Source organism: Plectropomus leopardus, chromosome 19 (assembly GCF_026936395.1).
Source record: "Plectropomus leopardus strain MGB_pleo_1.0 chromosome 19, ASM2693639v1, whole genome shotgun sequence".
Lineage (NCBI taxonomy): Eukaryota > Metazoa > Chordata > Actinopteri > Perciformes > Serranidae > Plectropomus > Plectropomus leopardus.
In genome coordinates, this window is record NC_142194.1 from 28,910,385 (window position 1) to 28,931,447 (window position 21,063).

Genomic DNA, 21,063 nt, shown 5'->3' on the forward strand with positions numbered 1-21,063 from the left:
TATTAAATGGAACTAGTAGGCATTTGGCTTGTTGTGCTTAAAATGCATAAAAGGAATACATTTAGAAATCTCAACAGCAAAGTCTGTTTCCAGAAATCATGACCCGTTTACTCAAGATAACCTAAAGACCTTGTTGTGAGCAGTTTGTGTAGGAACTATTTTATTTCTACCAAACCACACCCACCAACCAGATTACCCTGCAGAGCAAAGTGTGCATCGACTCATGGATGAGAGGCTCGTGATTGTTACAGCATCAGATGTGAACACTAATAGTGTCCTCCTTGGCTGAGCTGTAATATTAGCTAGCTCAGTGATGTTAGGTGAGCTAGCAGGAGATCCACAGTAATATGGTTGCCAGGTGTAGTTCAATAGAAAGAAAACAGTTAATTCATGAAACTACTCTCAGGGTCTGTGGATTATCTTGAGTAATCAGATCTTGGAAAGAGACACTGCTTCTAAGTTTTTCAAAAATATTTTTTTGGTATTTTAAGTACCCAGCACGTTCTCATTCTGATCTTGTCAAATACAGCCGCTTTGACAGTGCTTTCAGCGTATGATTCTGATGCAACGTGTCTGCATGATCACTCCTGTAAACAGGGGTGTTTCAAGGAATTTTGGGCCCCATGAAAAGATATTACATTGGGCTAAACCTCTACATCCTGCACAAATATTGTGATCACACCTTCAGAACCCAATTGACCCATTTAAAGCTTTAAATTACCTACATTTGCAATATTAGACGTTTTACTCCACGGCATTTATTTGACACTTACACTTAACTGTGATTTTTTAAATGACGTGTGTGTGTGTGTGTGTGTGTGTGTGTGTGTTTATGTATGTAAGTATGTATGTATATATGTATATAGATAGACACACACTGACACACGTGTGTATATATATATATGTATATATACACACATGTGTGTGTGTATATGTGTATGTACATGTATATGTATATAGATAGATAGATAGATAAATGTGTTTAATGTGATGCAGTAGTCATTATGATACTTTGAAAAGTGCAATTTTCCATGAGTACTTTTTTGTTTAAGTTGTAATACTTTAAGTTTTCTAATACTAATGAACGTTTACTGAGTAACATTTTAAATCTGGGACTTTCTCTTACAATGGAGTATTTTAACACTGTGGTATATCTACTTTTACTTAAGTAAAAAAAAATCAGAGTACTTATTCCACCACAGGAAATACATCATAATAAAGTTTTCAATTCCTACCGGGTGACACGATTTAACAGAAAAGCTGCTCGCCTCCCTCTTCAGCAGGGAGTCGGGCTGAGTCATTGGTGGGGGGAGACAGGGCTGCTGAGGAACCTCAGAGAAGCTGCATCTGTTCTTGGCTTGATAACAGGCAGGGACGAGGACAACTGACGTAGTATGAAATAAATAAGTAGTGTTGGGTCGATTACCTGAATACGTCGATAAGTGCGTAGACGCGTTGTACCGTTTCACACCACAGCACGTGTAATGAGAGGGTGAGCAGCGCCGGGCGTATTGTTTTTTGTTTTGGCGCTTGTGTATCAAGTAAGAGCGTGCACACTGCTCACCCGACCAGTGCTTGTTAGGCGGGTCTGAGCTGAGTGTCAGTACATGCAGAGAAACGGTGGCTCGCTGTTTTTTACGCGTGACGCTCGCGTTTGTTGACTCTATACCACCTTATACCGCAATTTAAGTCTCTCTCTGTGTCGCAGAGATGAGGAAACACAAAGACGTTTGTTTTACCTTAACTTCCTTGCTTCCTTTTCAAAACAAAAGCTATCTGACTGTGTCTCTGTGGACAGAATGTCACCAGTTGCTGTTAAATGCATTTTATTTTGAAACGTTTACAGGATAGGGTTGTCAGCTGCGCAGGAGCTTGTATAACTTCATAAATGAGTGGAATATGTGCTTATGGGCTGTGTCCAGATTTATAATAGATCCATGGTCCTTATAAATATGAAAATACAGCACTCATATCAGCAGGAAGCGGTATGCCTTAAGGCCCAGCTCAGGCTGGTCTATTTTGATGCAGAAAGAAAGTACTAGTTATAATTATTTCTGTTAGAGAAAAGTGATAGTGTTATTCAAATTGCACTAATTTTACTGCAAGATGTTTTGTTGGACTGCTAGGTTTGAGGTTTGTTACTGTAACAAGGAGTTACTGTTTTTTTGCTTCTCCTAAAAGAGACTTGAGTTTTACATTGTTTAATTTATTTTGCTGTTGGATTGCTAAATGTAGATTGCACTACATTCCTTTTACTTGAGTGGAACAACCTCTTGCATTAATTTTAGTTTGGAGGGACTTTATATCAGACTATAAAACACAGACTGGGCTATTTGTTTGTTGGAGAATAAGGCCCTGCAGTGTATGACAAGTTTTAAAATGTTATTTTCAGTAAACTCATTGTTATATTTATTGAGTAACAAAAAAATAATAGTTAGATCAATTAAAAAAATAATCAATAGATTAATAAATTAATCAAAAAATAATCGATAGATTAATCAATCACTGAGGACTAAACAGGTTAGTTTCCATTACTCACAATGACCAGCCTTCCTTTGTGAAGAAGTGGGTGATATACTGATACCCTCTTTTTTCTCTCTCCTGTCCTGTTGGTTTTTGGGTTGCCAGACTCTTCTTGTGGAGGCTTTCGCTTTAGGCTCAGCTCTAAGGACCCTCCTCACTGCTCTGTTAGCACTCCGTTAGCGCTCTGTTAGCACTCCATCTGTGCTCTGCTTGCAGTCTGTTAGCACCTTATATGAATATCAGGTGTGTGGACCATGGCTTTATCCCTTGATGTTTACTTAATTTAATTAAGCCTTTGAAATCTGAGCAAATTGGTGCGATTTCTTTCAAAAACATGGAGAAAAAGACAATGAGCAACTTGGTAAGATAGGTTCCATTAACTGCAAGAAATTAGTAGATTTAGGAAATTATTTTAAAAACTAGGGAAAAACATACAGGGAAAAAAAACTAGGGAAAATTATATTTAAATGAATCTAATCTCATAGCATATTTAAAATTATGGTACAGAATTATAATTGTATGCTCTTTTTCCACATCATTTACTTTTTTTTCTCTCTTTTTCTTTCTTTTTTTTTTTAAAAAAAAATTATTAGGTCATTTTCTTTTTCAAATTTGTACTCATTTTGGGTCATTTTTCCTTTCCTTGCTTATTGCCTTCTTCCTATGTTTTTGACAGAAATCAAGCCAAATTTCTCAGGTTTCAAAGGGTTAATGATGATTTTTATTGAAAAAATGTCTTACTGTTGATTTATTTTTTATGGCTCCTGTCAGACCTAGGCCCTAAGAATTATCTTTTCAGCGCCCAACCTAATATACAGACATTAAAATATCAATATTTTCCACTTACTCTCACAAAAAGGGGAGATAAATGTATTATTCAAAAGTTACCATGTTCTTTTTATACATTACAGTTTTACTCTTTAATATAAATGGAAAGTTAGATAAAAAACAAAATTCCCCGCAAAACAGTTTTATTAAATAAAAAGCCCATACAATATAACATAAATCACTTAAATAAGTTTGTGTAAGATACAAAAGTTATATAAACAGACTCTACATAACATATGTACATAATCCTATAGATACACCTCTGAGCTGATTAAAGTTTTCCACGTCTGTGTGTAGTGCCTCGCGTTTAGTTTGTTCAAACAAAACATATACAAATCCGATGTATTAACATAATATAAAATGTAAAATACGTTCTTAAAGTCATCTACAATATGTACAATCAATGTCAAGTCAAAAAAATAATACTGACATGAGTCCAAAAGATTACATGTAAATGCGGCCTTTGATTGCATTCTTTAAAGCATCGAATAATTCCAACACTCCCAAACTATTTGTATTTTACAGTAGTTTCCCTGTGGATTTGGAGGTAAAACACAGATAATCTGATACTTTTGACATATAATTACTCTACACTGCTTTTAGAAATCATGACCCATCATCTCAGATTAATTTTGTTCATAGCTGGTAAACTTGGTTGGCAGATTGTCCACAGGATAGACTGTCGGTCCTGTTTTCATGGTGGGTGGCCCGTTTAAAAGAGTCCAGTGACACTTTGTGACTACTTCCACCAGAAAGATCTTCAGGAGCACCTTGGCAAACTCTTTCCCCACACACATCCTGGAGCCCCCTCCAAACGGGATGTACTGGAACCTGGAGGAGTCGGCCGAAGGTTTGGTCATGAAGCGCTCCGGCTGGAAGTCTTCCTTGTTGGGGAAGATCTCTGCCACATCGTGGGTGTCACAGATGCTGTAGATGACATTCCAGCCTTTGGGAATCTGGTAACCCTGGAATTGTGAGGGGAAATTATCAGTAAGCAGGTAGCTAAATAAAAGTTTTCAGCTGTGGCTTTTTAATATGCCATTTAGAGTTTTAGTTAAAGGATCTGTGTTAACTTACATTGAGTTCAAAGGTCTTAAGGGCCACTCTGAAGCCTCCAGGAACAGGAGGGTTGATCCTCAGAGTCTCTTTAATGACACAGCCAGTGTATTTCAACTGCTCCAAGGACTCAATGTTCAGATTGTGGAGGTCCATCCCCTGCTCCTCCTGAAGACACAAACAAATGTGCATATGAGGAGAAGTTGAGGACAGTATTAACCAAAGTGTATTAATAGTTGGTGAGAAACGGGATAGTGCTAGTTGTTCATTTGACACAGCTCTGGCTCCTGATCAGGGTTTAAACATGTCTGAAACTAATAAGCTTTTCTAAGAAAGCTTCAGTGTGGATTACTACAACCTGATCTTACAGAAATACTTGAAATGACAACAACCTCCAAACACCGCCAGGGCTAGGGAAACAATAGCAATGGAAAGTCAATTAGGAGCCTTTGTCATGGTGGACTCATTTATTCTTTGGTTCATCTACATCATGCAATAGGGGATGGTTAATGCTACGATCCTATATATGGGGGGTCGTCGTCAGTGCAAGGAGGTAGACATGGTGGACAGGTCAAACAAACAAATTGTCGAATGTAAAACAAAGTCACCGTTGAGTTATTTTAACTTTACATCCATTTGTCCTTTATGTCATAATGTCATACAATCATGTTAAGTAGTTACATCACATTAAGTAGTTACGTCACGTTACGTAGTTACATGACTTTTACGTACACCTGTCACTTTATGTGCTTGCATCACCTTACCTACTTTACTTTACTTACAAACTTCCCTACGTTATTGACTTACATCACTTTATGCACTTGTCCCATACAAAAACAGTTATTTTAGTGTAAACTATTATCTTTTTCTTAACCTAACCAACACAGTGACACCACCACGTAATGCTGTGTTTTAGAGATTTTGGTCATTTCACATATTTCTGTCAGATCACATTGGATTCTTACCTATATGGCAAGCATTGGGCCTACCAACCCCATTGTGTAATTTAATATAATACCTATATTACAGCAGATATTGGCACCCACTTTCCCTTAGATTAACAATATGCTTAACGATATGTTAAGTCCTCTTATTGACTTTTACTTTTGGTCTCAGTTGTCATAGAGATAGCTCACATATTATCGCATGCGTGACTATGACAATAACTTAATTTGCTAGTAAAGACCATGAGATAAAATTCTCACATGAATGAGATGAATTCAAAATGACATCACACTGTCTGTTAATGCAGCCGAAAAGCTAAATATCAGCAGTAACTATTAAAGGTGTTAGAACAATGTATAGAAAGTTTTACTGTTGAATTACCTTGTCCATCAGTTCCTGCCTCAGTCTATCCACAACCTCAGGGTTTAGGCCCAGGAACATGACCAGAGAGGTGGCTGTGCTGGCTGTGGTTTCATGTCCCCCAAACAACAGCTCTGTGGCAGACTCCTTGATGGCCTGCAAATATGCATGTAGACACAAAGAATTTGTTCAGGCTCTAGCCAAAACAATGGCTTTAAAACCATAGAAATCACTTCTGTTTGGGGTTTTTTTCATATGCGTTGTTGGACAAAGGAGATGTAACGTGATCAGGTCTCTACCTGCATGCTGAACGGCTCCCCATTCTTTTTGCTGCTGTCTATGAGCTGCTGCAGAGCGTCTCTGTGTTTGGACTCCTTGTCTGACTCCTGCACCTTTTTCTTGATGTTCTCTTCTATCTTGGAATGGATAAAGTTTCTCGCCTTCAGACCCTTGAGGACAGGTAGGTGGCAGGAGAAGGAGGGATGGACAGAGGACAGGAGGGTAAAGATGAGAGGATAAGGGCAGAGGAGAAAAACAATGTCAGAGGATGAATTAGACTGGTACTTGCATTCACTTGTTGCTGTATATCCAAATACATCCATCTATCTTTTCACATCTTGTTATTGATTTTGCACCAGTATTAGGACATTGAGTAAGGGCATAACTGAAATGGCAAAATCAAATACATCTACATATCAACCATTTCGAACATTTATGCCTTTTACTAAAATCCATTTACATTACACGTAGTCAGTAGGCTTGGGCTTTATCACAGTATTACAGTATCCTTGTTTGCGTTAGGTAATCCTCCACAGTGAAAAATGTCCTTTTTGATTGTTGACATGTCAGCATATTTTTAAATACGGTTGGCTAAGATGTCATGCAAAATCACTGATAATGCCCTCCAACTGTGCATGAATTAGTCAGGGAAACTATCCATAACCACAACACATGATTTTTATGGGTTTGTCCCTTACCCTGTAGAGTCCGCTGAAAGGCACGTCGATGGGTAGAGAGAATAGATTCTTGATCATTTCTTCGAAAGCTTCCACAAGCTGCTGCTCGTCTGTCTTGATCTGCTCTGGCTCAAAGCCCAGCAGGATCCTCATGGCGATGCGGAACATCAGCCGCTTCATTTCTGGGTAGACCAGCACGCATGAGTCTTTGGCCAGCCATTCTTTCACTGCAGCCTGCACCTCCTCCTGGATGACGGGGACATAGAGCTCCAGAGCCTCAGAGGAGAAAGCCCGCATGATGGCCTGGAGGAGGACAGGAGGGATGGTGTATTAGATTTAGGACAGAAAATGTCCATGCATTGAGTTTTATTTTCCTAAGCTTCTTACTTTTTGTAGCATCTCCTCATGAAGAAATTTTACCATAATTCAGCTCTTATAGTTTTTCTTCGATCAAGTGTTGGCCTGTCTGTCAAATGCAAATCTAATCATTGGGAGTTTCCTAAAATCAAGTGAGAGCTTTCCCAACTCTAGTGCAGTAACCTGCATTTATATTGTACTGTACTGTATTTAAATGCAGACACTAACTTCTACAAAATCTAGCTGATTTCTATTGGGTGGAAATGGTCTAGCTGCACAAACACATTTTTTTCCAGTTTTGTTTAGAAAATGTGTTTTTTAGGATCCCTTCATCACAAATTAATATTGCGACCTATTTTTCAAGCGACCAATTATCAGACACAATACTAATTAAACTATGAAATATTTAATAAAATTAACCCTTGACACCTGGGTAAATTGACTTGATTTCATTTAAAAACACGAGAAGAATGCAATGAGGTGCAAAAGAAGAAATGACCCAAAACTTTTGGTAATACAAATTAGTCATAAATAAATAGAAAAAGGAAGTGCTTAAATAATTAAAAATATGCAATTCTGATTTTTTAAATAATTTCTACCTAGCCTATTTCTCCTTTTACCTATACAGTTTTTCCTTGGCTGATGTGAGGGTCTAAGGGCAGAGGAATGTCGTACACTGTAAAGCCCTCTGAGGCAAACCATGTTTTGTGATAATGGGCTCTATAAATAAAACTGACTTGAAAACTGACTTGACATTTTTCCCTAGGTTTTATAAAAAAAATATTTTCTAAATATAACCAAATTGATTTGTTTCAAAAATGTGGGAGAAAGAAAGAGGAAGACATTACCCCAAAATGATCAAGAAATTAGTTTTAAAAAATTAGCAAGAAAATTACCCAAGAAAAACAAATACAAGAAAAAAGTGAATGAAAATGAACGAAAACAAGACTTGAAAATGAGCTTTAAAAAATATTTACTTTACAAACGTAATTATGATAATTATAAATATAGTTTTTTTTCCTAGCATTTTTTTGCCTTAGACGTTTTCCCTAGCTTTTTAAAAAAATACTTTCAAAATCTACTAATTTCTGCAATTTGTGGAACATTCCTCACAAAGTTACTTGTTGCCTTTTCATCATGTTTTCAAATGCAGTGTGCTCAGGTTTGAAGTTTTTAACTTTTTTAAGTTAAGTTTAAATACTTACAAGTACAAGGAAAGTGAGGGGTTAGGCAGTTACAACCATAATGTTTGTGCTGTGCATCCCTGATCTAAAATAAACAGCATCAAGCAAGGGTAAGGAAATATCCAGGATATTTGCTCCCTAATTACTGAAAATCAAACCTAATCCGTCAGCATTTTTTTTATTTAAACCGACAGTAGTTTCGGGATCAAATGTATTACTTGAAAAGTTGCTGGTAGTTTCAGACTGCACAGAGGAAATAATAACGCAGTAGCAGTCTCAGTTTGCTGCATTACACTGAGGTTTCACAGCCACTCGAAGTAAAACAAGGAGCCTTTCAATCGTAACTCACCTTCTTCTTGCTCTTGTGTTGCGCTCCGTGCACATTGGACAGTGTATCCGAGCCCAGGATGGTGCGCACAGAAGCGGGCCACTGCACTGACACGAGCCTGTGCTCCCCCAGCAGAATCTGCCGGACGTTATCCGCCCCGGTCACGCGCACCGTGGGATTCCCGAAGAGGTGTGTGCGGTAGATGTAACCGTACCTCTGCCGCTTCATCCGCAGGAACTTTCTCCTCTGCAAACACGCACATGCAAACCAAATAAACAAATATAGTAACACTTATAGCGCTCTGAAGAACACATAAATACAAAACCTAAACACGAACAAAAAAAAATTAAAAACTTCATAACTGAGAAATAATATCACGATGATAAATACACACACACACACACACACAAAGATATATATATATATATGAATAAAGCCGTTTCATACTGGTGCATTTTATTAATTAAATTTGCATATTTACTAATTAAATACGCGCAGACTTGCAATCAATCCAACTTGTTCATCAATTTGACAACAGATAAAAGCCCTAAACAGCCCCTGTGTGGAGGTCAGTGAGTGCGTTTACCTGCAGGATGAGCTGCAGCGTCTCTCCAATGAAAGGTAAGCCCATGGACCCGGGGGGCAGCGGGCTGGGGCAGCTCGGGTCTCTGCCTCGGATCATGTAAACCTCCCACAGCTTCAGCGCCACTAGAAACAGCAGGATGGGCAGCACGATGGTGCACAGGAAAGTGGCCAGCAGCGTGTGGAGAGCCATGGCGCAGTGAAGGAGCAGTACGGTGCAGGTGAAGCTCTGTCAGCTGTGGAGCCCGCAGTCTGCTCAGCCGGCGCTTTTATAGGGTGTCAGGACTGCGTGCAGCAGCTCACCTTCTCCTCCCTCAGATAAATTAGTTCACTCAAAGTTCATCTTTAATTGTGGGTGTCGCTTGGCCCCGCCTCCGGCCTGTACTGACTGACTTGCCTCGCCATTTGTTCCAGGGGCCGCATCCTTAATCCCTACCTCCTGTTGCACGCGGACAATCCGCGGCGGATTTTACTGAGAAAAGGTGATGATTCCCTCCGAGACAATGGAGGCGCGTCCCAAGACGTCTTTGTTGGCAACACGGCGGCTAGTTTACACACTCATTACCGTGGCCTAAGCCCCGCTTGTGGGATCAATAATGATACCTGCAGAGCGCTCTCCTTTCAGCAGCCGAGATCTTTAAAGCAGCACATTTTCAGATGTTTCAGCTAAATGGAAAAGAGGCTATAGGTTGAAGAATGTCTTAACCTCCCCCCCCAGCTCTCACTGGTACCATTCAACGTTGCTTTTCATTTTCTTAAACTGAAAGGGATAGTTCAGATTTTCTGAAGTTGGGTTGTATGGGCTGCTTCACAGATTGAATATTTCATAGAGTCAATGTCAGTCCCCCAGTTTGAAGAAGCAGGCTGGAGTCAGACAGGAAGGCTAAGCAATGTACTGCTGTGAAGGGGTCAGCAGCAAACTGAATTTTAGCCATCTAAAATAAAGTCCCACCTGAAATAATCTATTTAAATGTAAGTGTTTACTATACTGAGAGTATTTTCACCGCTTCGCCTTAATATCATGCGGTGATTTTAACGAGAAAATTGAGCTCATTATGTCGCTCTTTTCAAAGCCAGACTCCATTGAGAAACATATAGATTTACCGTCTCTGAACACAGGATCTGCTGGTCTGCTGCTGCATGATTAGTTAGTTCCTTTGTGTTATTGTGGGACTTCAACATTAAGGAGTTAGTTCAGATTCATGATTTTTTGTGATTCTAAAAAAATCTGGCAATTTTCTTTAAAAAAATTATTGGTGATTTTTTTTCTTTAAAACCTTTTGCTGATTTTTGTTTCTTTTAAAATTTTGGGTGATTTTTAAATAAAACATGGCTTCCAAACCCATGGGTTAAAAAAAATTGCCAAAATTACACAATAATTTAAAAGAAAAAAAAGCCAAACGTTTATAAAAATAGAAAAATCGCCAGATTTTTTATAAAAAGAAAACATGCCTTTAAACTTGTCTGTTTTCTTCACCAAAAAAATATTTTTTTGTATAGAGGTCTAAGCCTTTAATGTCCTCAATTTTTAAAAATGCTCCTGAGCAGGTCTTTGTCAAACTCCTGCCTGCTCCTCCAAAATGGGGGCTTGCCAACTGACATCTAGTGTATCTAATATACCGTCTATGGATAAACACCACAAAAAAAAACCCACTTCAAAAATTCCGAACTATCCCTTTAAATTCATTTAGGAGCGTTGCAACTCTTGTAGCCATGTAATGTGGCTGCCCACAGATTTCACCATGTTTCTGTAGTTATTTAAACCGGCAGCCTGATCCGTCTGTGTCGCCTTCATGTTGTGTCAGTAGAACAATGAGGCAGCATCTGACTATGAGTGATGAAATGATGATTAACGCCTCTCTGCGCTGCCCTCTGCGTGACTCCCGCTCTCTATCAAGCTGCTTTCAGATTGAACTCTTCCTAATCTACTGGAAGACTTTGACCTGCGCACTCTGTTCTGCCGCGCGCGCGTGTGTGTGTGCTATAAAAATGATATCTCTCTCAGCGGGTTCAAACTTGGGTCAGTAGAGACAGGCGGAGGGACGCGCACGCACGCACGCAAGGTTATCCCCGGGCTACGCCGCATGAAAAGTAAACACCGAGCAGAGAAGGCGCTCATCTGCCGAGCCGCCACATCCTCACTCCGCATTTGGCCTCTTGTTTTTTTACGAGCTGCCATAACGACAGGCCGCGTGTTTATGTGTGTGTGGCAGGGCCCATCGCTCAGTCACACGGAGACAGTTTGGCTGCAGCTTTTACAGCGACACATTACATGGACGGATCTGCCTGTTCTGGCTGACTGTGTAGGTTTGGAAAGGAGGGCGCCCTGAGGTTCACCCCGTTGGAAGGCACGGCAACTATCACCATTACAGTCACACAAAAGCCTGGATATGTAATCTCATCTAGCAAAGCTTGCATGTAAAATTACATGACTATTATTTGGACTTTTTTGCTAATTACAAGCAGGGCTGTCCACACTGCAGACATGTCAGTTCATTTTATTTTTTTTACTGGGGGTTTTAACAACTACACTGAGGCCAGTGATACTAACTTGTGGCCCGCAGGCCAAATCTGGCCTCCATGAGGGTGCCAGGTGGTCCCCCAATCATTTTCTTATTCACCATAAAAACAAAGTGATTCACACTTGGAATTGTACTTGTACTTAATGTATACATAAACCAGAGTGCATAAACAGTATCAAAGTCAGGCTTTTTTATTTTTTAAAAAATGCCAGTGGAGGATCTCCCACAACCCCCACAGAGGTTCTAGCTAAGACCCTAATGTCCTAAAATCCTGAAAAATTCTAAAATCTGAGAAATGTCATAAAATACTAGAAACTCTCTAAAAACTAAGAAACATCCTAAAATCCTAAAACATCCTGAAATGCTGAAAATGTCTCAAAATCCTACGTCCTAAGATCCTAGAAATGTCCTAAAATCTGCAAAATCTCCTAAAACTCTAGAAACATCCTAAAATCCACAAAATGTCTAAAATCATAGAAATGTCCAAAATGTACTAAAATCCTAGAAATTTTCTAAAATCTGGGGAATGTCTTAAAATCCTCAAAATGTGCTAAAATCCGAGAAACATTCTAAAATCCTAGAAATTCTACTATTTTATAAACAGTTTTAGTGTTAGGGACCTTAAAGATAAGAGCTTTGACAACTCTAACCTGATGGTAACAGTAAACGTCTAGTGATAAAATAAGAAAGATTCCATGACAGAAATGTTTTGGCTTAACAATATAGGTGTAAACAAAACTGAAGCCACAATACTAATGTACTAATCCTTGTTTATCTGTGCTCAGACAGACAGCAGTGGGTGATGCATGTTCAGGGTGAATGGGTTTCCAGCCGCTCATGTTGTAGCTGGTGAGTTTTTCTCATCACAATGTGAAAGTGTGAAACAGGATTCTGCTGTTCAGGTGTGATAAAGCAGAGAGGAGGAGGAGAAGGAGGAGGAGGAGGAAGAGGAGGAGGGGGTGGCTGGGTGAAGGGAGGTTCAAGTGTGGAGAGTAATTCCGAGGTCTACACCTCACCTTGCTGCTCCATAAACTCACAATAAAGCTGCTGATCACCTGCTGGAGTCTCCCTCCAGGATCAGCAGAAACCTACACCTTCACTACTGTCACATGTACAGTACAGGTAACAGTACACTTTATTTGCAGCCGTGTACACTGTGTAATGTAATCGTACACTTTAATTGCAGCTGAAAGTATCTTGGTTGTGTTTTCACTAAGTCCATAACACTTTGGTTCAAATATACTGTCTGTATCCTGCTTCATTGTCAGGTCAAAAACTTCGTTAAGACTGGAAATAATATAATCTAACTGGCAATGTGCCAACTAAATGAGCACATTCATTCTCCCGAGAGCAGTGACACTCAACATGATTTGCTTGGGGGGCACTTTTGCAAAATGATAAGAGGCCAGGGGCCAGTCACAACAGCCCCATACACATTTCTAGGACTTAAGGAATTTTTTGATTTTAGGATGTTTTTAGGATTTTAGGACATTTGTAGGATTTTAAGAGATTTCTAGGATTTTAGGACATCTTGGTTTTTTAATTTTTCAAGGAAATTTGGGAGTGAAAAAAGAAAGATTTTAAAAAGATTTTAAGATGTTTCTAATGGGATTGTTGGATGTTTCTAGGATTTTAGGACGTTTGTAGAATTTTAGGACGTTTGTAGAATTTTAGGACGTTTGTAGAATTTTAGGACATTTCTCAGGTTTTAGGACATTTCTGGGAGTTTAGGATGTTTGTAGGACTTGTAATGTTTGTAAGACATTCCCAGTGTGAAACACATTATTCATTGTGTGAATTAGAAAATGACTGGGGGTCCACCTGGCACCCTATTTGGGGCCAGATGTGGCCCACGGGCTTTGAGTATCACAGCCCTAGGATGAAACTTTTCACTCTATGCAATAGCAACAGGACAAAATATCACCTTTGCACATATCATATAATCTAACAGTTTGTAATTAATAGACTGATCACTTCCAAACACATAGAAATGCCAGGATGGCAAAACATCTTTAAAATTAAGTGTTTATTCACAGATGTTGTTATGGATACACGAATAATTGTAACATATGAAAAGTAGAAGTACTCATTCTGAAATAGCTGAATTAAAGTGAAGCAGCATCCCGGTGGATGTCTGAAAAAAATAACAATACTGGGTATGCCTATAGTTCACAGCAAAAAATCAAATGAGATTACCATGTATTTTATAATCTAAACATTAGTCTGCCCAGAATTTAGCACAGCTGTGGGTTATTATTGTGCAAATTGTAGTTCCTCTGAATTGTAGTGAAGTAACAATATAGACAGAATATGCAGAAATAAATACTCTCTCGTAAACTGTAATTAAATATAGAACCTGTGTAAATGTATGTTGTTACTTTACTTCTCTGCTGAGATGATGAAAGTTCAGGCAAGGTGTCAGTTTCAGAACTATTACAGCTGATATACTGATGATGAATCCACTCAGAGATCTGTTAATGTGTTTCCTGTTATCAGTACTCATACAAAACACACACACACACACACACACACACACACACACACACCTGCAGAGAGCGTGCATTCAGTACAAGTGCAGCGGCGCGTGCACACGTGTTTGTATCTCTCCTCCCCCAGCTTGCATGCTGGCTGACCTGCTTGTAACCCTGACATCTCAGTGAACTCTCACGCTCAACCAAGTTCACTGTCTATCAAACAGAGAGAGAGAGAGAGAGAGAGAGAGAGAGAGAGATAAAGAGAGGGAGACAATAGATTACTAGAGAGTAAGGGAGAAAGAGCGTAAAGACAGAGATAGGGAGAAAGAAACTTTGACTTTTAACCAACTTTAGTAAAACATGAGTTGAACAAGTTTACAGCATTGACTCTAGATGCTGGGTGGGTGGGGGGGGGGGCTTTTTGGTAGATAAAACATGATAAAATTCACTCTGAGGTGCCCTACCAGTAAAGAGAAAGTGATAAAGTGACCTCTTGGGTGCCATGTCAGTATAGACAAAGTGCCCTTAGGGCTAGGATCTTCCACACAAGGTTCTTTAAGTTTTAGTTTAATTTTTTCCCTCAAAACATTAAAACATAACTAAAGGGTGCCCTTACAATGGAAAAAAACATGATAAAGTGCTCTCTAGGGTGCCTCTTCAGTGTTGAAAATGTGTAGGTAGCTTTTCCAGTGAAAATGTGATGAAGCTTCCTCTACAGTGTGCTTCGAGTGGAAAGAATATAATGGAATGTTCTCTAATGTGTCTTAGTGGTGAAATGTAATGAACTGCCCTCTAGAATGTCATTCCAGGAGAGAAAATGTGATGAAGTGCCCTCCAGTGTGTCCTTTTAGTGGAGAAAATGTGATGAAGTGCTCTCTAGGGCACCCCTTCAGTGAAGAAAATGTGTAGGTAGCTTTTCCAGTGAAGAAAATGTGATGAAGCTCCTGCTACGGTGTCCTTCCAGTGGAGAGAATGTAATGGAATGCTCTCTAGGGTGTCTTAGTGGTGAAATGCAATGAAGTGCCCTCTAGAGTGTCATTCCAGTGGAGAAAATGTGACGAAATGCTCTCTAGGGTGTCCTTCCTATGGAGAGAATATGATAAAGTGCTCCGTATAGGGTGCCCTTCTGAAGGAGAAAACAGGATGAAGTCTCCTTTGGGGCAAAGTATATTTGAGTTTATTCCAGTGGAGAAAACCGTCTAGTGGAGAAAATGTGACAGGTGTCCTTCCAGTGGAGAACAGACAGTTATGGGTTGAAATACAGCCATCTCAACCTCTTCAGAAGTCTCAGAGATTTCAAACCTCAGCCCTCTGAAAGCTGCTGTGGTGTCATCCATTCCAACCTGGTTCAGAAACAAAGATGAGCACACATTAAGTTATCAGAGGAAAAGGGTGAGCACACAATATGACAAATGTGATGGGCAAGTATGTCGTCTCCAACAAGCCTCTACAAAACAAATGGAGCTGTTGGGTTAAGACACTGAATGAAGTAGTTTTAACTTTTAAAAAAATCTGTGTTTTTCTGATGCTGCTCGTCGCAGATGGACTCTTAATTACAGTGGCCAATTTGAAAACACCAGTAGCAATATCTGGAGCCAGTGTTGGGTTTGTCCTTTCTGGGCTACTGCAGAAACATGGCAACGAACGTGACGATCTCCATAAACGAGGACCCGCTCCCTTTGTTTATACAACCGGCCCATTCTAAGGTAAGAACACAATTCTTATGTTCAGATAATTATACACTAAAGAAAACACACTTTTATATTATTTTCCAACTCTGCCAAAACATCCCTCTAAATTCTACCCACTGGACCGTTAATGTGTGAGTCATGAAAAATGTAGGAAATGTTGCAATTGCCCCAGCTCGTTCCTAATCTCACTGTTACGGCTTCTCCTGCTGAAGAATCCTTCAGTTAGGTGAGTAAGTCTGCTTTTGATTTACAGCACACTTTATGGAAACTGCTCTGCTGACTTCTGGGATTTGTAGTTTGAGGTGCAAATCTGAGGTGCATTCCCAGCGGGAGGAGGTCAGCAGGAGTGTCAGGCTACTGGTTCAGCACGAGGTCACTCACTGTTTTTCTGCTGACATAATTTTCTCTCTGTGTGTGTCTCTGTCTCTCACTGCAGAAACTCTACAAACTCTGAATGTTTTCATGGGAGAGGTTAGAAAATGAATCCAAATAACTAGCCACATAAGAGAGCCAAATAATTAAGATTAGACAAGAGATACTAGATGCAAGATTCTAGGATTTTAGGTCATTTCTAGAATATTAACACATTTCAAGAATTTTAGGACATTTCTCATATTTTAGTGTGTTTCTAGGATTTTAGGTTATTTGTAGGATTTGGGGATGTTTCTATCGGAATTTAGAACATTTCCAGGAATTTAGGGACATTTCTCAGATTTTATGATGTTAATAGGATTTTAGGACATTTCTAGGATTTTGGTTAATTTCTCAGATTTTAGCACCTTTCTAGGATTTAGGGTCATTTCTTGTTTTTTTAAGGGTTTTTTCATTTCAGCGGCCAGCTTTGGCCTGTAGGCCATAGTTGAGGATCACTGGGTCAGACCATCCCTTGCTGAGTCGACAAACACCAGAGTAACATTTTCAGCTGTAGTTTTAATAAAATATGTATAGGGACAGAATGAGCTCTTTGTCAGACCTCCTTACATTCATCATAAGCATACCTGTAGCCTAAATCTATGCTCCAATACTTTTCAAAAGTTTTACAAATTGAATATTTAATTGAGATTTGAAGAGAGAATTCATCCTGGTGTGGATGAGACTTACTCCTACAGGAAATAACTGCATCCCTCCACTGGATGTACCTGCATCAAGGTATATGAAATGAGCAGTGAAATATTAGTCCTTTTATTGTTATATTGATCTGTCAGTCTCATACCATCCTACAGATGGGAGGAAGGAACAGGGTTCATTATCTTGGAGAAGATAAAAGACTGTCAGTGTAACACTAGTGCATGTGTAGGTCAGAGCAAGTCAGTATGTCCCTGGTCTCCTCCTCTTCCTCCTCTGTCTGCCTGCTGTATTGTTTAAGTGAATGTAAAAGCTGTTTACTGCCTTGTTAAAGTGTTTGATCCCTGCTCTAAAATAATCGTCACTCCTGTTGACCTGCAGGAAGGAACCCCCCTCCTTTTTCCTAATGCTTTGACACAGGAAGGTAATGTCTGCTGGGTTCACCCCAAACACAGTTACTCACAGCAAGAATGTGCAGTAATTCACAGAATGAGTTCCAAGCTTGTATAATGTGTGACAGAGTGTGTCATCGTGATGACGTGCTGTACTTTTTTACTCAGGTGCAGTTTCAGTAAGCAGAGATCTGAAGTACCTGAAAGCCTCACTTGAGTAAAAGTACAGATTTCTCACCAGAAAATGACTTTGGTAAAAGTTAAAGTCACCTAGAGTATTACTTGAGTAAAAGTCTACCTAATACCTAATGTTTATTGTACTTAAGTGCCAATGGTAATTGTATTACTTAAATGTTTTAGAGATAGAAGTACAAGTAAATACAGTTAATAAAAAAGCAGGAGGATTATGAAGTTTAATCCTTCATAACAAACATCATCTTAGAATTGGAGCGCACATTACACAAGAAAAAAAATCAGGTCTTTTTTTTAAATTTTTTTTTTATTTTTTTTTTACAATTTATAGGATTTAAAGAACAATATCCAGTTTTTACTTTCCTCCCTTTCTGTCATTCATCTGTCCGCCCCTTCCTTCCTTCCTCCCTTCCTTGCTGATTTTGTAGTAACTAATGGGGAAATATATTGGAGCAAAAGTATATATTTTATTTAGCGGAGTAAAAGTGAAAGTTGACAGATATCAAAACTGAACTGAAACTAAATGAAGTACCCATACTCCCCTCCAACCCCCCCCCCCAAAAAACCCAAACCCTTTTCTAACCTTTACATCAGTGGCAGTAAGGTCATTAGTAAATGTGGCCTAAAAGATGTATTTTTATAATTATATTATATATTAAAATAGTAGGTACTTCTACCTGGGCATAGTAGATCACATAGTTTTCTTGCAAATATAGAGCAAGACGGAAGATCACATTGCAAACCCTGTGTGGGCTGTGAAGCATCATTGGGAACCTAAATTTCTACTGCCTCACAAGCTTTTTGAAATACTAAACAATTAGGGCTGTCAACATTAACACATTATTCATGATGCAATATTAGTACATGCATAACTCTTTCATTTTTTAAAATTGTATTACTTACGGGTGATCACAGACGACAATCCTGTCTTTCAGAGGCTGTCCCAGGCTGAGCGATGGTATCATGAAACTAGAAGACCGGAGGAGTCCAGCGGGACCAGCCATGTCATGCTGGCTTCTCGGAAAAGAGGCCGAATAATGCTCCAAAGTTAGGCTAAATTTAAGCAAGGAAAATGGCATGGCCATTTCACAGGGGTCCCTTGAACTTTGACTTCAAGGTATCTAAATGAAAATTGGTTCTGAGGGTACCCATGAGTCTCCCCTTTACAGACACACCCACTTTATTTTAATCCCCTGCAGTTTTTGCATGCAGTATAAATGTGTTATTTTTGCCGAATGTATTTTAACATTTCTGCTTATTTGGGGTCCATGAACAATCTTGCTCCCATCAATGAGCTAAGCACACAGGTGTAGCTAGTCAGACTGATGTCAGCAGGTAAGCTCATTGCCAAAGCCAAACAGATAATCTCCACAGAACCGTGGAAGAAACTCAGTCAAAGCAGTTAACTACACCACTGCTGAAAAACTGACTGCAGATGAGACTGATAAAATACAGGTGTGATAGGAGGGAAACAGAGACAGGGAGGACTAAGGACACAGCAAAACCATAACGGAAAGTCAAGTCAAGTCAAGTCAATTTTATTTATAGAGCCCATTCTCACAAAACATGGTTTGCCTCAGAGGGCAGTTTACAGTGTACAACATCCCTCTGCCCTTAGACCCTCACATCACCCAAGGAAAAACTCCCCAAAAAGAACCCCTGTAACAGGGAAAAAAAAGGAAGAAACCTCAGGGAGAGTGGTCGAGGATGATGAGGGATCCCTCTTCCAGGACGGACAGACGAGCAATAGATGTCGTAAATAACAAATGAAATACAATCATGGCAAAAAGGAGAGAGAAAGAGAGAGGGGAGGAGAGGCACAGCAATAATAGAAACAGATGCATGTCATATTACAATAACGATAGATGTGAAATTATTTATTGCACTCTATGATGATGGCGAAGGTGATGATAACAGTCTCATGCGTATATTGATAGGGAGGTGTCCAAAGGCAAGATCACAACATCGGCGCAACCAGGACCAGACCACAATCAGGGCGAGCGGGGAGCACAGTATCAGTACAGCCACAGCACGAGCACAACCAAAGGCAGGGTCGCAGCATCAGCACAGCTATCACCACGGTCAGGCACAGTCAAGGTTATGGCAAGGATCCAGGAAAACTAGGAAACAAGGGAGCAGGAATTCTCCGGAGAGGCAACAGGATTAGCGTAGTGCAATTCAACAGACCCAGGCTCTATAATCGGGAGCCCAGGTAGTGAGAGTACCACATGGTTATCACAGATGTAAGGCTAAGCTAAACTACTGAGGCTAAGTTAAGCTTCCAAATGGCAATGCAGTTAACAGACATGCATGATTTTGCGATGGCGGCATTGAGAGAAGGAAAAGGAGCTCAGTGTATCAGTGGAAGTCCCCAGGCAGGATAAACCTATGTCAGCCTAACTATGGGCTGGTCCAGGCAACCTGAGCCAGCCCTAATTATAAACTTTATCAAAGAGGAAGGTCTTAAGTCTACCCTTAAACGTGGAAATGGTGTCTGCCTCCTTAACCAAAACTGGAAGATGGTTCCATAAGGGAAAGGAGCGTGGTAGCTGAAGGCCCTGGTTCTTATCCTGCATTTGGAAACTTTGGGAACCACAAGTAACCCTGCATTTTCAGAGCGCAGTGATCTTGAGGGTTGGTAAGGAACTATGAGCTGCGACAGATTGGATGGAGCCTGACAATTTAGAGATTTGTAAGTAAAGAGGAGGATTTTAAATTCAATCTTGGATTTCACAGGGAGCCAGTGCAACGAAGCTAAAACAGGAGAAATATGGTCCCTTGTCTTGCTTCCCATTAAAACACGAGCAGCAGCGTTCTGCACCAGTTGGAGAGACCTAAGAGATTTGTTGGGGCAACCAAATAATAGGGAGTTACAGTAATCCAGCCTAGAGGTGACAAATGCATGTGAAATGAAAATGAAAGTGAGAACAGATGAGGACTGTGCATCTAATAAGGGACAGGCAAAATTAACCAGGCAAACCCTAAGGCGGGAAAACACACACAGACAGGAAGTAAAACCAGCCATGACACAAGAGGAGCAATACTACAAAATAAAACAGGAAACAGAACATGAGTAACAAGAAACAAGCAAAATACAAACCAAAAATTAGTTTCACACTTACAGGAGCTGTATGAATCAGAGACAGCTTCCAAAAATGGAACTCCAAACAAGACAATCTGCTATGATCTGGTTCAGCTTGTCAGTTTGGACTTAAAAACTGTTTTGAAATGCAGAATAATGGTATTGTAAACATGCAATAAAAACATGCCATTGATCGTGATTAACTATCCAAGTTCAGCAACTGATCACAACTTCAAAAATGAATCATTTGACAGCCCAAGTCATAATCACTTAGTAATTTCTTGTCATAATAGAGTAGTGAAGTAATGAGTCCTTAAACGCAGTAGTCCGTTAGCCTATTTGCACTTCCGGTTGCCTCATCTCAAAGTCTATGCGTTTTTTGAATGGCTTTTCGGTAAAATACCTTAAATAAGGTCTGTGGTTACACAGGCTAAAGATATTTAAACTAACAATATTAATTTTTGTTCTGCAACATAAAATATGTCCAAAATGTAGTGTGAATGAAAGGCCAAACCACCACAAAAGT

At 39.6% G+C, this 21,063-nt stretch overlaps 1 protein-coding gene across 1 annotated transcript; it reads right to left on the reverse strand.

Annotated features, from left to right (window-relative positions):
- Nucleotides 1-3,272: 3,272 nt before the first annotated feature.
- On the reverse strand, nt 3,273-9,422 carry cyp26a1 (cytochrome P450, family 26, subfamily A, polypeptide 1). The gene is made up of 7 exons (XM_042508085.2): nt 9,124-9,422; nt 8,559-8,783; nt 6,690-6,971; nt 6,012-6,161; nt 5,734-5,868; nt 4,429-4,575; nt 3,273-4,316 (listed from the first exon to the last, which is right to left on the reverse strand). The coding sequence occupies exons 1-7, from the start codon at nt 9,310-9,312 to the stop codon at nt 3,978-3,980; spliced, it is 1,467 nt and encodes a 488-aa protein (XP_042364019.1). The 5' UTR covers nt 9,313-9,422; the 3' UTR covers nt 3,273-3,977.
- Nucleotides 9,423-21,063: the final 11,641 nt, after the last annotated feature.